The 14,537-nt window shown below is 42.3% G+C and overlaps 1 protein-coding gene across 6 annotated transcripts in view; it reads left to right on the top strand.

Moving 5' to 3' along the window:
• Positions 1–4,785, top strand: part of ctnnd2b (catenin (cadherin-associated protein), delta 2b) — a 236,984-nt gene extending 232,199 nt beyond the window's left edge. For all 6 annotated transcript variants that reach the window (XM_061890179.1, XM_061890183.1, XM_061890182.1 and 3 more), the window contains one exon: positions 79–4,785. In XM_061890179.1, the coding sequence (XP_061746163.1) occupies positions 79–342 (264 nt within the window). In that variant the 3' untranslated portion in view covers positions 343–4,785. The remainder of the gene's footprint in view (positions 1–78) is intronic.
• Positions 4,786–14,537: the final 9,752 nt, after the last annotated feature.

Raw genomic sequence — 14,537 nt, 5'->3', positions numbered from 1 at the left:
TACAGCAGTACTAAGTATAATACTGCCCAGTCCCTCATAGAGTGCTTATAAAACTGTTCTGTCCTCTCCCGTCTCCAGGTCTCCTCCCAAGGATTGCCTTCAGAGCCCTACCCGCCTTTCCAGAACCCTCCCCCGCCCGACAGCGGCAACTACGAGGACCAGGCCTTCTTCGAGAACCAGGTCCACGCGGGGGGCCGCCCCCCCCAGGCCGACCTCAACATGCACTTGCAGGGCCTGAAATCCACAGGCAACTACGTGGACTTCTACTCGGCCGCACGGCCCTACAGCGAGCTCAACTACGAGACCAGCCACTACCCGGCCTCCCCGGACTCCTGGGTTTAAGCCGCGGGAGGAAAAAGAAACCTAGTTGGAAGTAGGAAAAGGTACCTTTTTTTTGTTTTTTTTTCATGACGTCTAGTTCCCACGTAGCATCATAGGTAGCAAGACACGGGGAGAGTCCCAGGACGGGACTGTGGACTCCTTGGAAGGAGCAGAGGGAGGGCGAGTCCAGCCAGGCCTTGCATGTGCATGCACTCCACCCGAGACCCGGGACCCGGGACACGGACCTTCTCTTCCCGGGTCTGCTCGGAGGTGAGGCGGAAAGAGAGAGAGGTGCGTGGAAAGTCTTTGCAAGGTGCGAAGAGAGAACGAAGGTGTGTACATTCTGTCAACTTTTAGTAACGTCAAGCACAAGACGCCGTAGGACACGTAGAAAGGTCTCGTACACAAACCCGCTTTCTCTCCGTGCCGTGTCTTACGGGGGAAAAGCTCGCTTCTGGATGTCGCCGTTTGTAACGCTATCTTTTTTTTTTTTTTTGGTTGTTTTTTGTTTTTCTCCCACCCGGTTGTCGTCGCTTTTTTGTGTTTCTATTTTTGGAAAATTCTCGGTTGTATAGTATTTGATGTACACTGTACATTTACTGGCCATGCATTGTGTAATTGTACATTGAACTGTTGTCCGTGTGCAGCCTTCACACTCTGCACCACACACACACACACACACACACACTTTTGTATTTCTGACCTTCTGGGCACCTGAGAAAAAAGCCTTCCTCTTTAGGACCGGCCTTTCTAGATCTATAAAGAAGTGTATTTACAACATGAATAATTCAAACCCCGTTTCCATATGAGTTGGGAAATTGCGTTTGATGTAAATATAAACGGAATAAAATGATTTGCAAATCCTTTTCAAGCCATATTCACTTGAATATGCTACAAAGACAACATATTTGATGTTCAAACTCATAAATTTTATTTATTTTTTACCAAATAATCATTAGAATTTCATGGCTGCAACACGTGCCAAAGTAGTTGGGAAAGGGCATGTTCACCACTGTGTTACATCACCTTTTCTTTTAACAACGTTTGGGAACTGAGGAAAGTAATTGTTGAAGCTTTGAAAGTGGAATTCTTTCCCATTCTTGTTTTATGTAGAGCTTCAGTCCTTCAACAGTCCGGGGTCTCCGCTGTCCTATTTTACGCTTCACACATTTTCCATGGGAGACAGGTCTGGACTGCAGGCGGGCCAGGAAAGTACCCACACAATTTTTTTTTTTACGAAGCCACACTGTGGCTTGCTGAAATAAGCAGGGGCGTCCATGATAACGTTGCATGGATGACCACATATGTCGCTCCAAAACCTGTACGGACCATTCAGCATTAATGGTGCCTTCACAGATGTGTAAGTTACCCATGCCTTGGGCACTAATGCACCCCCATACCATCACACATGCTGGCTTTTACACTTTGCGTCTATAATTTCCTCTTTGTTCCGGAGGACACCACGTCCTCTGTTTCCAAATATAATTTGAAATTTGGACTCGTCAGACCACGGAACACCTTTCCGCTTTGCATCAGTCCATGTTAGGTGAGCTCTGGCCCAGCGAAGCCGGCGGCGTTTCTGGGTGTTGTTGATAAATGGGTTTGGCTTTGTATAGTAGAGCTTTGACTTGCACTTACAGATGTAGCGACCAACTGTAGTTACTGACAGTGGTTTTATGAAGTGTTCCTGAGCTCATGTGGTGATATCCTTTACACACTGATGTCGGTTTTTTGATGCAGTAGCGCCTGAGGGATCAAAGGTCCGTAATATAATGGCTTACGTGCAGTGATTTCTCCAGATTCTCTGAACCTTTTGATGATTTTACGGACCGTAGATGGTAAAATCCCTAAATTCCTTGCAATAGCTCGTTGAGAAATGTTCTAAAACTGTTCGACAATTTTCTTACAAAGTGTTGACCCTCAACCCATCCTTGTTTGTGAATTACTTAGCATTTTTTGGGAAGCTGTTTTTATACCCAATCATGGCACCCACCTGTTCCCAATTAGCCTGCACACCTGTGGGATGTTCCCAATAATTCCTCAACTTTCTCAGTATTTATTGCCACCTTTCCCAACTTCTTTGTCAAGTGTTGCTGGCATCAAATTCTAAAGTCAATGATTATTTGCAAAAAAATAAAGTTTATATAATAAAATATATATGTATAATAAAAGTCGTCATTTTACTCAACTCGTGTCAAAATTTTACAAGAAAAACTGAACATTTGTGCGATATTATGATAAAAGTTGGACTTTTACTTAATAATAGTTGCAATTTTACAAGAAAAGCTTTAAAATGTGTCAACTTTATGAAAAGAATCGTAATTTTACTCGACAAAAGTCACTATTTTATAAGAAAACTTAAAAATTTTGCCAAAATTATAATAATAATCGGAATTTTACTCAACAAATGTAATTATTTTACAAGAACAACAAAAAATTGGCAATATTGTGAGAATTTTATATGACAAATGTCACCATCTTGCATTAAATAGTAATCATTTTACTTAAAAGAAGTTAAAAAAAAAAGCTTGTTGTGAAAAATGAGTTGGAATTTGACAATAAAAACTTAAAATGTTGGCACTATTATAATAAAAGTCGTCATTTTACTCAACTCCTGTCAAAATTTTACAAGAAAAACTGAACATTTGTGCGATGTTATGATAAAAGTTGGACTTTTACTTAACAGTTGCAATTTTACAAGAAAAGCTTTAAAATGTGTCAACTTTATGAAAAGAAACGGAATTTTACTCGACAAAAGTCACTATTTTATAAGAAAACTTAAAAATGTTGCCAAAATTATAATAATAATCGCAATTTCACTTGGCAAAATTATGACAAAAGTCATAATTTTATTCAACAAATGTAATTATTTTACAAGAACAACAAAAAATTGGCAATATTGTGAGAATTTTATATGACAAATGTCACCATCTTGCATTAAATAGTAATCATTACACTTAAAAGAAGTTTAAAAAAAAAGCTTGTTGTGAAAAATGAGTTGGAATTTCACAAGAAAAACTTACAAATGTTGGCACTATTATAATAAAAGTCATCATTTTACTCAACTCCTGTCAAAATTTTACGAGAAAAACTGAACATTTGTGCGATATTATGATAAAAGTTGGACTTTTACTTAATAACAGTTGCAATTTTACAAGAAAAGCTTTAAAATGTGTCAACTTTATGAAAAGAATCGTAATTTTACTCGACAAAAGTCACTATTTTATAAGAAAACTTGAAAATTTGGCCAAAATTATAATAATAATCGGAATTTCACTTGGCAAAATTATGACAAAAGTCATCATTTTATTTAAAAAATGACACTATTTTACAAGAACAACTAAAAAATTGGCGATAATGTGAGGATTTTATGAAAAATGTCAACATCTTGCATGAAAAAGTAATAATTTTACATAAAAAAGTTAAAAAAAAATCTTGTTGTGAAAAGTTTGTGATGAAAAAAGTCATACTTTTACTCCAAAAATTTCACTATTTTACAAGAACAAAAAAATTGGCAATATTGTGATAAAAGTCTGAATTTTATCAGATAAATGTCACCATTTTGCATTAAAAGCAATAATTTTACATTAAAAAGGTATAATTTGACGAGAAAATATTGCAATATTACATAAGCAGAAATAATATGAGAAATTGTTCCCAATTTTATAAGAAAAAAGTCGACACATTGTGAGAAAAAGACTGCTTTTAGTTATTTATTTATATTGAAAACATTTTTTAACAGTTTTTTAATTTTCATTATTTACTTCGTTATTACAGTATGTCTCTATATACATATTTATTTTGATTTTTGTAATAATTTTAGCCAAAGGGGTCACATTCCAATTCCTTACACTTGTTATTTCATATGTTGACCAGAGGGGGAGCACTTCACATTTTTCCACACACTTATTATTTCATATGTTAACCAGAGGGGGAGCACTTCACATTTTTACACACACTTGTTATTTCATATGTTGACCAGAGGGGGAGCACTTCACATTTTTCCACACACTTGTTATTTCATATGTTGACCTGAGGGGGAGCACTTTTAAAAGCGACAGTCAATTTAAAAAAAATCCCTCATTTTAATAGATGTCACCACCAGGGGTGCAAATGAGACATTCTCAATTTTTGTTCACCCTATGCTCACATTTGTCTTACGTCCGCACAGGAAGTGGTCAATTCAGCCGTTCACCTGGCGGGGATGAATAGGGAAGTCCTTCTCTAGCTGCCGTCTTGTTTTATCATACATTGCTGCCTTTGCACCTGTCAAAATGTATTTTTGTACGCACGTTACATCAACCGGAAAATCCCGACTTTGGAGCAATGTTCACAGATTTTAGTATTTGGCTCTCTATTAGATGCAATGGTTGTCCGTATTGAGCCAAACTTGTCCGCCGGTCCTCAAATGGAAGATACTTTTTCTTGTTGGTGTTTCTAGAAGGGTAGAAATACAAGAACACACACACTTGACACAACACAATAAAAAACTGCTAAATTAGGATGAGTCACATTGACTGCCTTACATCTTGTACCAAGTAGATTTTATGTCAGAGTACAAACGCCTCATTTCTATATCCTTTTGTGACAGGTTTTAGCCAAATAAATGATAGAAAAGATACTTTTACAGATAGTTAAGACTACAATTATTTAATTGATGTGCGGAAGTGGATTTTTGTTTGGCAACGAGTCTGATTTAACTGAAAATAACAAGAATGCGGCAAAAGAATAGATTTTTTTGATTTTATTTTTATTTGTTTTACTCCCAGCTAGACTATGTTCTGTACAGTTCTGGTCAGGTTTGTCTATAGACTCATGATGACCGTAAATGTTCTTTCGGTTCTGGGCCCTGAATGCTTCAGTTCTTTTTGAACCATAAATCATCTTAAAAATTGTAAGTAGAGGTTCAGTCCCATTTGTTTTGTTATTTTTGAACCACTATGGACTGGACTCTCACTATTATGTTAGATCCACTATGGACTGGACTCTCTCACTATTGTTAGATCCACTATGAACTGGACTTCCACACTATTATGTTAGATCCACTATGGACTGGACTCTCACTATTATGTTAGATCCACTATGGACTGGACTCTCACACTATTATGTTAGATCCACTATGGACTGGACTCTCACACTATTATGTTAGATCCACTATGGACTGGACTCTCACACTATTATGTTAGATCCACTATGGACTGGACTCTCACACTATTATGTTAGATCCACTATGGACTGGACTCTCACACTATTATGTTAGATCCACTATGGACTGGACTCTCACACTATTATGTTAGATCCACTATGGACTGGACTCTCATCCTCCCGGATGACAGAGCTTCTCACCCTATCTCTAAGGGAGAGCCCCACAACCTGGCGGAAGAAACTCATTATGGATCTTGTCCTTTCGGTCATGACCCGAAAGCTCATGACCATAGGTGAGGATGGGAACGTAGCTCAACCGGTAAATTGAGAGCTTTGCCTTCCGCCTCAGCTCCTTCTTCACCACAACGGATCGATACAGCGTCCGCATTACTGAAGACGCCGCACCGATCCGCTTGTCGACCTCACCATCCACTCTTCCCTCACTCCGAGGTACTTGAACTCCTCCACTTGGGGCAAGATATCCCCCACCCCAACTCAGACATGGCCCTCCCCCCTTTCCCGGGCGAAAACCATGGACTCGGACTTGGAGGTGCTTAACACTCGGCTGCGAACCGATCCAGTGAGAGCTGAAGATCCCGGCCAGATGAAGCCATCAGGACCACATCATCTGCAAAAAGCAGAGACCTAATCCTGCGGTTACCAAACCGGAACCCCTCAACACCTTGACTGCGCCTAAAAATTCTGTCCATAAGAGTTCTGAACAGAATGGGTGACAAAGGGCAGCCTTGGCGGAGTCCGACCCTCACTGGAAACGTGTTCGACTTACCGCCGGCAATGCGGACCAAGCTCTGGCACTGATCATACAGGGAGATCAGACAGTCCGATACCCCGTACTCGGACACGGTCGAATGCCTTCTCCAAGTCCACAAAGCACATGTAGACTGGTTGGGCAAACTCCCATGCACCCTCAAGAACCCTGCCCAGAGTATAGAACTGGTCTAGCATTCCACGACCAGGACAAAAACCACACTGTTCCTCCTAAATCCGAGGTTGGACTATCCGGCGTAGCCTCCTCTCCAGTACACCTGGATGGACCTTACCGGGAAGACTAAAATAACGATACCAATATCAAATAACCGGATGTTGTTTATGTTGTTAGATCATTTTCCTCGACTTGTGCACTAATAACATCACAAAGATACAAAGAATTGCTCTTGCGACATCTAGTGGACACTTTTGGAACAGCAATTTCTTTCATTCAAAAATTTCCGGTTAATTTCTATACTCATCTCGCGGGCCGGATAAAAATCTGTTCTGTTTGTTTGACTGGTTTAAACTGGGCAGCACGGTGGGAGAGGGGTTAGTGCGTCTGCCTCACAATACGAAGGTCCTGAGTAGTCAGGGTTCGATCCCGGGCTCGGGTTCTTTCTGTGTGGAGTTTGAATGTTCTCCCCTTGAATGCGGGGGTTCTACTCCGGCTTCCTCCCACCTCCAAAGACATGCACCTGGGGATAGGCCCCTCCCACCTCCAAAGACATGCACCTGGGGATAGGCCCCTGCCACCTCCAAAGACATGTACCTGGGGATAGGCCCCTCCCACCTCCAAAGACATGCACCTGGGGATAGGTTGATTGGCAACACTAAATTGGCCCTAGGGTGTGAATGTTGTCCGTCTATCTGTGTTGGCCCTTGGCGACTTGTCCTGGGTCTACCCCGCCTTTCGCCCCATTGTAGCTGAGATAGGCACCAGGGCCCCCCGTACCCTAAAGGGAATAAGCGATAGAAAAATGGATGGATGGGTTTAGACTGAAATCACGTTTAAAAGACCCAATTCCGATTGGATTCAGGACTACCTCCGGACTTGGCCCGAATCCGATGCCAAAATATCCGATTCGCAGCACTTTTGAGGGTTCGGACTGGCAGAAAATATCCGATTCCCTGTCACTTGAGGGCAATAAAAAGTCCGACTTGGTGTGCGGCGTAAACCTGGTCCTACCTTCGTCTTTCTGACAGAACTCTAGTGTTTTTAAAAATGTGATTCTCTTACGCATTTCTTTTTGTTAAAAAGCTCTAATGGTGAAAAAGAGAAGGACCTAAGATGGAACAAGACTAGTGGAACTAAAGAAGTTGAACAAATGACAACTCACTGAACTTACGTTGGGAAAAATAACTGGCAAAAAGGAGAGGACTTAAAGGGGAACCTTGAGGAACGCCTCAGTGAATTAGTAAATCCCAAGTTTGGACCCCAGTTTTTGCTGGCAAAAGGTCCAGGTAAGGGTCTGCCAAGGACTACAGAAGTCCAAGATCCTCCACACAACATGAGCACTCTCCTGGTTTTAGGAATCTGCTGCAGAAATGTTTGTCTCCCAAGTCCCAAATTTTGAACTGAACTTGTCATTCCTGGAGTGGATTAGATTAACCCCGGTTTAAACCCGGACATCCAGGATGTATTTATGACTAAAGGTCTGCTTGTCCCGCGAGTATAATCAGTGCCGAACCAGGTTTTTTGCCATCACACAGACTGTACGGGTGCAGACTCAGTCAGACCACCTTTGAAGTTTTTAATGTTGCCACTTTGTAAATGCTTCGTTTTTTTTATTTTTTTTTGGGGTCCAAATTGTGTACTATTGAGATGAAAGTTGTGTAACCGCACTGGGACCAGACAGAATTCTACAAAAATAAAACAATTGTATGAAAACAAACAAAAAAGAGAAGTAAAATGTACTAAGCTAGTTTCTGTGTTGTTTGGCAAAACTTTTATGAGAAATGGTTTGCAAGGACGTATAGATCGACTGGTAAATTGAGAGCTTTGCCTTCCGGCTCAGCTCCTTCTTCACCACAACGGATCAATACAGCGTCCGCATTGCTGAAGATGCCGACCCGATCTGCCTGTCAATCTAACGATCTATTCTTCCCTCACTCATGAACAAGTTTCCCAGGTACTTGAACTCCTCCACTTCTCCCCAACCCGGAGATGGCACTCCACCCTTTCCCGGGCGACAACCACGGACTCGGACTTTGAGTTGCTGATTCCCAGCCGGGACACATAGTCTGCCCAACGAGGAGCAGCGTCTTTAATTTGAGTTCCTCCCGGATGACAGAGCTTCTCACCCTATCTCTAAGGGAGAGACCCAAACTCATCTGGGCCGCTTGTACCTGTGATCTTGTCCTTTCGGTCACAACCCAAAGCTCATGACCATAGGTGAGGTTGGGAACGTAGATCGACCGGTAAATTGAGAGCTTTGCCTTCCGGCTCAGCTCCTTCTTCACCACAACGGATCGGTACAGCGTCCGCATTACTGAAGACGCCGCAACAATCCGCCTGTCGATCCCACCATCCACTCTTCCCTCACTCGTGAACAAGACTCCGAGGTATTTCAACTCCTCCACTTGGGACAGGGTCTCCTCCCCAACCCGGAGATGGCACTCCACCCTTTCCCGGGCAACAACCATGGACTCGGACTTTGAAGTGATGATTCCCAGCCGGGACACAGTCTGCCCAACGAGGAGCAGTGGCTTTACTTTGAGCTCCTCCCGAATAACAGAGCTTCTCACCCTATCTCTAAGGGAGAGACCCAAACTCATCTGGGCCGCTTGTACCTGTGATCTTGTCCTTTGGGTCACAACCCAAATCTCATGACCATAGGTAAGTATGGGAATGTAGATCGACTGGTAAATTGAGAGCTTTGCTTTCCGGCTCAGCTCCTTCTTCTCCACAACGGATCAATAAGCGTCCAAATTACTGAAGATGCCGACCCGATTTACCTGTCGATCTAACGATCTATTCTTCCTTCACTCATGAACAAGTCTCCCAGGTACTTGAACTCCTCCACTCCTCCCCAACCGGAGATGGCACTCCACCCTTTCCCGGGCAAGAACCATGGACTCGGACTTTGAGGTGATGATACCCAGCCGGGACACATAGTCTGCCCAACGAGGAGCAGCGTCTTTAATTTGAGTTCCTCCCGGATGACAGAGCTTCTCACCCTATCTCTAAGGGAGAGACCCAAACTCATCTGGGCCGCTTGTACCTGTGATCTTGTCCTTTGGGTCACAACCCAAATCTTATGACCATGGGTGAGGATGGGAATGTAGATCGACCGGTAAATTGAGAGCTTTGCTTTCTGGCTCAGCTCCTTCTTCACCACAACGGATCGGTACAGCGTCCGCATTACTGAAGATGCCGACCCAATCCGCCTGCGAACTAACGATCTATTCTTCCCTCACTCATGAACAAGTCTCCCAGGTACTTGAACTCCTCCACTTGGGGCAGGGTCTCCTCCCCAACCCGGAGATGGCACCCCACCCTTTCCCGGGCGAGAACCATGGACTCGGACTTGGAGGTGCTGATTCCCGTACCGGTCGCTTCACACTCGGCTGCGAACCTCTAAGGGAGAGACCCCCCACCCGGCAAAGGAAACTAATTTCGGCCGCTTGTACCCATGTTCTTGTCCTTTCAGACATAACCCAAAGTTCGTGACCATAGGTGAGGATGGGAACGTAGATCGACTGGTAAATTGAGAGCTTTGCCTTCCGGCTCAGCTCCTTCTTCACCACAACGGATCAATAAACGTCCGCATTACTGAAGATGCCGACCCGATCCGCCTGTCGATCTAACGATCTATTCTTCGCTCACTCATGAACAAGTCTCCCAAGTACTTGAACTCCTCCACTTGGGGCAGGGTCTCCTCCCCAACCCGGAGATGACACTCCACCCTTTCCCGGGCGAGAACCATGGACTCGGACTTTGAGGTGCTGATTCCCAGCCGGGACACATAGTCTGCCCAACGAGGAGCAGCGGCTTTACTTTGAGCTCCTCCCGGATGACAGAGCTTCTCACCCTATCTCTAAGGGAGAGACCCAAACTCATCTGGGCCGCTTGTACCTGTGATCTTGTTCTTTGGGTCACAACCCAAATCTCATGACCATAGGTGAGGATGGGAACGTAGATCGACCGGTAAATTGAGAGCTTTGCTTTCCGGCTCAGCTCCTTCTTCACCACAACGGATCGGTACAACGTCCGCATTACTGAAGACGCCGCACCGATCCGCCTGTCGATCCCACGATCCACTCTTCCCCCACTCGTGAACAGGACTCCGAGGTACTTGAACTCCTTCACTTGGTGCAGAGTCTCCTCCCCAACCCGGAGATGGCACTCCACCCTTTTCCAGGCGAGAACCATGGACTCGGACTTGGAGGTGCTGATTCCCGTACCGGCCGGTCGCTTCACACTCGCCTGCGAATCTCTAAGAGAGAGACCCACCACCCGGCAAAGGAAACTAATTTCGGCCGATCGTAACCGTGATCTTGTCCTTTCAGACATAACCCAAAGCTCATGACCATAGGTGAGGATGGGAACGTAGATCGACCGGTAAATTGGGAGCTTTGCCTTCCGGCTCAGCTCCTTCTTCACCACAATAAGCATCCGAATTACTGAAGATGCCGACCCGATCTGCCTGTCAATCTCACGATCTATTATTCCCTCACTCATGAACAAGTCTCTCAGGTACTTGAACTCCTGCACTTGGGGCAGGGTCTCCCCCCCAACCCGGAGATGGCACTCCACCCTTTCCCGGGCGAGAACCATGGACTCGGACTTTGAGGTGCTGATTCCCAGCCGGTAGACATGGTCTGCCCAACGAGGAGCAGCAACTGACACCTTCACGTCGCTTCCCATCCTACACAGTGGAGTTTTACAGGCCTTTTGATTGGTAAGATCAAAGACAGCTTTTGTTTGCTCGCCGGGAACTCATTGAAACAAAGTTTTGTGATAACTTAGATACAATTATTCGGACAATTAAAGTAACAAAGACTTAATTTAGAGTTATTCGGACACTAGGGGGTTATATAAGGCTTAGTTAGGGGTACTAATAAGCAATAATTCTGAGGTTATTGAGGGAAGACTCTTAGTTAATGGCTTACTGCTTGTATAATAAGGCATTAATAAGTACTTAATAATAACTAATTAAGAGCAAATCTGTTACTAATTTGCATGTTAATAAGCAACTAATTAATGGTGAATATGTGGTCTCCGTACTAAATTGTTACCCAAATTTTTTATAACACCCCGACTCAAAATTTTGCAAACACTTTTTGATTTGTTTGTTTTAATACGTCCAACAAATGAACACATAATAATAGAACAATAAAACAATCCCAAACCAGCAACGTTCCCAATAGCAGTCAACACAGCAATTAAGAAAAGACACAGAAAATCCGACAAAAAAGAATGACATAAACAACAATATCAAAGTCAAAAAATAATTAAAGCTGCAAGCAGCGTTGGTCGGGTCCGCCTTTGGCTGCTGCCCCCGAGACCCACGGTAGAAGACGCCTTGGTGCCACTATTTAATGCATTGTGAAAGTAATGCAGTTGTATTGAAGTGAAAATATCAAGCTTTCTGTTGATTTTTGCTAAAGTATGTTAATCATTAAAATGTAGGTCTAAGTGAGACCTACATAGTGGTTTTTGTTTCATGTCTCTCTGACATTCCTACCGGAAGTTACAAGCTGTTTTGTCTGTGTTTTCTTCCTAGGAGCAGTTTGTCTGTGTTGTATTCCTAGGGGGCGCTAGAGCACAATTTTGATTTTTGGGGTTTGGTTTTTTTATTAGCTCGCAATTGTTGCCAGTCCTGATGTGTGTGTCAACTTTGGTGAGTTTTGAAGCCTTTGAAAGGGGTCAAATTACAGCTGAAAGAGGCAAAAATGACATTTTTAAGGAAACTTTGCACAGGGGTTCTTTGAAGGCGCGTAAAATCCAAACCGGAGAAGTAATCAAAACTTTATTGGATAGTTTTAATCAAAAGGGTTCAATCTCTCTCCTCTGCGAGTTTGAAGCCGAAACGACAAACGCACTCGGAGGAGTTTTCGTTTGAAAAAAGGTGACGGGTTTTCACAAAACTTTTATTTTGAAGGGGTTATTGCCAACTTCCTGTTGATTTTTTTCTGCAGGCTCTCAGTGATTAAAATGTAGGTCTAAGTGAGACCTACATAGAAGTTTTTGTTTCATGTCTTTCCGGCATTCCTACTGGAAGTTACAAGCAATTTTGTTTGTGTTTTCTTCTTAGGAGCAGTTTTTTCTGTGTTTTCTTGATTTTGGGGTTTGGTTTTTTGATTTTGGGGTTTGGTTTTTTCATTAGATCGCAATTTTCTCCAGTCCAGATGTGTGTGGCAAGTTTGGTGAGTTTTGAAGCATTTTAAGGGGGTCAAATTACAGCTCAAAGAGGCAAAAATAGCTTTTTTTGCGAAAATTTTGCTTTGAATGGGTTTTTGCAAAATTTCTGTTGATTTTTGCCGTATAAAGTAAAATTATGAAATCTAGGTCTAAGTCAGCCCTACATAGAGGTTTTTGTTTCATGTCTCTACGACATTGCTAATGGAAGTTACAAGCAGTCTTTTTTTTTCCTAGGGGGCGTTAGCGCGCAATTTAAATTTTTGGGGTTTGGTTGCTTAATATGTTGGGAAGGTACACAGTACAGATGTGTGTGTCAAATTTGGTGAGTTTTGAAGCATGTTAAGTGGGTCAAATTACAGCTCAAAGAGGAAAAAATAGCATTTTTGCGAAAATTTTGCTTTGAATGGGTTTTTGCAAAATTTCTGTTGATTTTTGCCGTATAAAGTAAAATTATGAAATCTAGGTCTAAGTCACCCCTACATAGAGATTTTGGTTTCATGTCTCTACGACATTGCTAATGGAAGTTACAAGCAGTCTGTTTTTTTTTTTCCTAGGGGGCGCTAGCGCGCAATTTTAATTTTTGGGGTTTGGTTGCTTAATATGTTGGGAAGGTACACAGTACAGATGTGTGTGTCAAATTTGGTGAGTTTTGAAGCATGTTAAGGGGGTCGAATTACAGCTCAAAGAGGCAAAAATAGCATTTTTTGCGAAAAATTTTGCTTTGAATGGGTTTTTGCAAAATTTCTGTTGATTTTTGCCGTATAAAGTAAAATTAGGAAATCTAGGTCTAAGTCAGCCCTACATAGAGGTTTTTGTTTCATGTCTCTACGACATTGCTAATGGAAGTTACAAGCAGTCTTTTTTTTCCTAGGGGGCGCTAGCGCGCAATTTTAATTTTTGGGGTTTGGTTGCTTAATATGTTGGGAAGGTACACAGTACAGATGTGTGTGTCAAATTTGGTGAGTTTTGAAGCATGTTAAGGGGGTCCAATTACAGCTCAAAGAGGCAAAAATAGCATTTTTTGCGAACATTTTGCTTTGGATGGGTTTTTGCAAAATTTCTGTTGATTTTTGCCGCATAAAATAAAATAATGAAATCTAGGTCTAAGTCAGCCCTACATAGAGGTTTTTGTTTCATGTCTCTACGACATTGCTAATGGAAGTTACAAGCAGTCTGGTTCTGTTTTTCCTAGGGGGCGCTAGCGCACAATTTTAATTTTTGGGGTTTGGTTGCTTAATATGTTGGGAAGGTACACAGTACCGATGTGTGTGTCAAATTTGGTGAGGTTTGAAGCATGTTAAGGGGGTCAAATTACAGCTCAAAGAGGCAAAAATAGCATTTTTTGCGAAAATTTTGCTTTGAATGGGTTTTTGCAAAATTTCTGTAGATTTTTGCCGCATAAAGTAAAATTATGAAATCTAGGTCTGAGTCAGCCCTACATAGAGGTTTTTGTTTCATGTCTCTACGGCATTGCTAATGGAAGTTACAAGCAGTCTGTTTTTTTCCTAGGGGGCGCTAGCGCGCAATTTTAATTTTTGGGGTTTGGTTGCTTAATATGTTGGGAAGGTACACAGTACCGATGTGTGTGTCAAATTTGGTGAGTTTTGAAGCATGCTAAGGGGGTCAAATTACAGCGCTAAAGTGCGGAATAATAATAAAGAATAAAACCTTACAGTTTCAATAGTTACAACTTAACTGTAATTAAAGACAAGTTCAAATCCCTCATTTATATGGAAAGTACTAAGACATTTATTTTTATTTTTAAATGTATTCCAGCTTTCATCGGAAAAGTTATTTTTAACTGAAAATTATTTTTAACACTTGATGCAACAAGCTGCTGTTGTTTTTTGTTGTATTTATAAAAGCTGAACTTGACCTGTGACCCTGACTAGTGACTCCAGAGCAGGATTTGAATCAACAACAACAATGAACAATC

This window comes from Nerophis ophidion, linkage group LG28 (genome assembly GCF_033978795.1).
Source record: "Nerophis ophidion isolate RoL-2023_Sa linkage group LG28, RoL_Noph_v1.0, whole genome shotgun sequence".
Lineage (NCBI taxonomy): Eukaryota > Metazoa > Chordata > Actinopteri > Syngnathiformes > Syngnathidae > Nerophis > Nerophis ophidion.
This window is presented reverse-complemented; position numbering and strand designations above follow the sequence as displayed.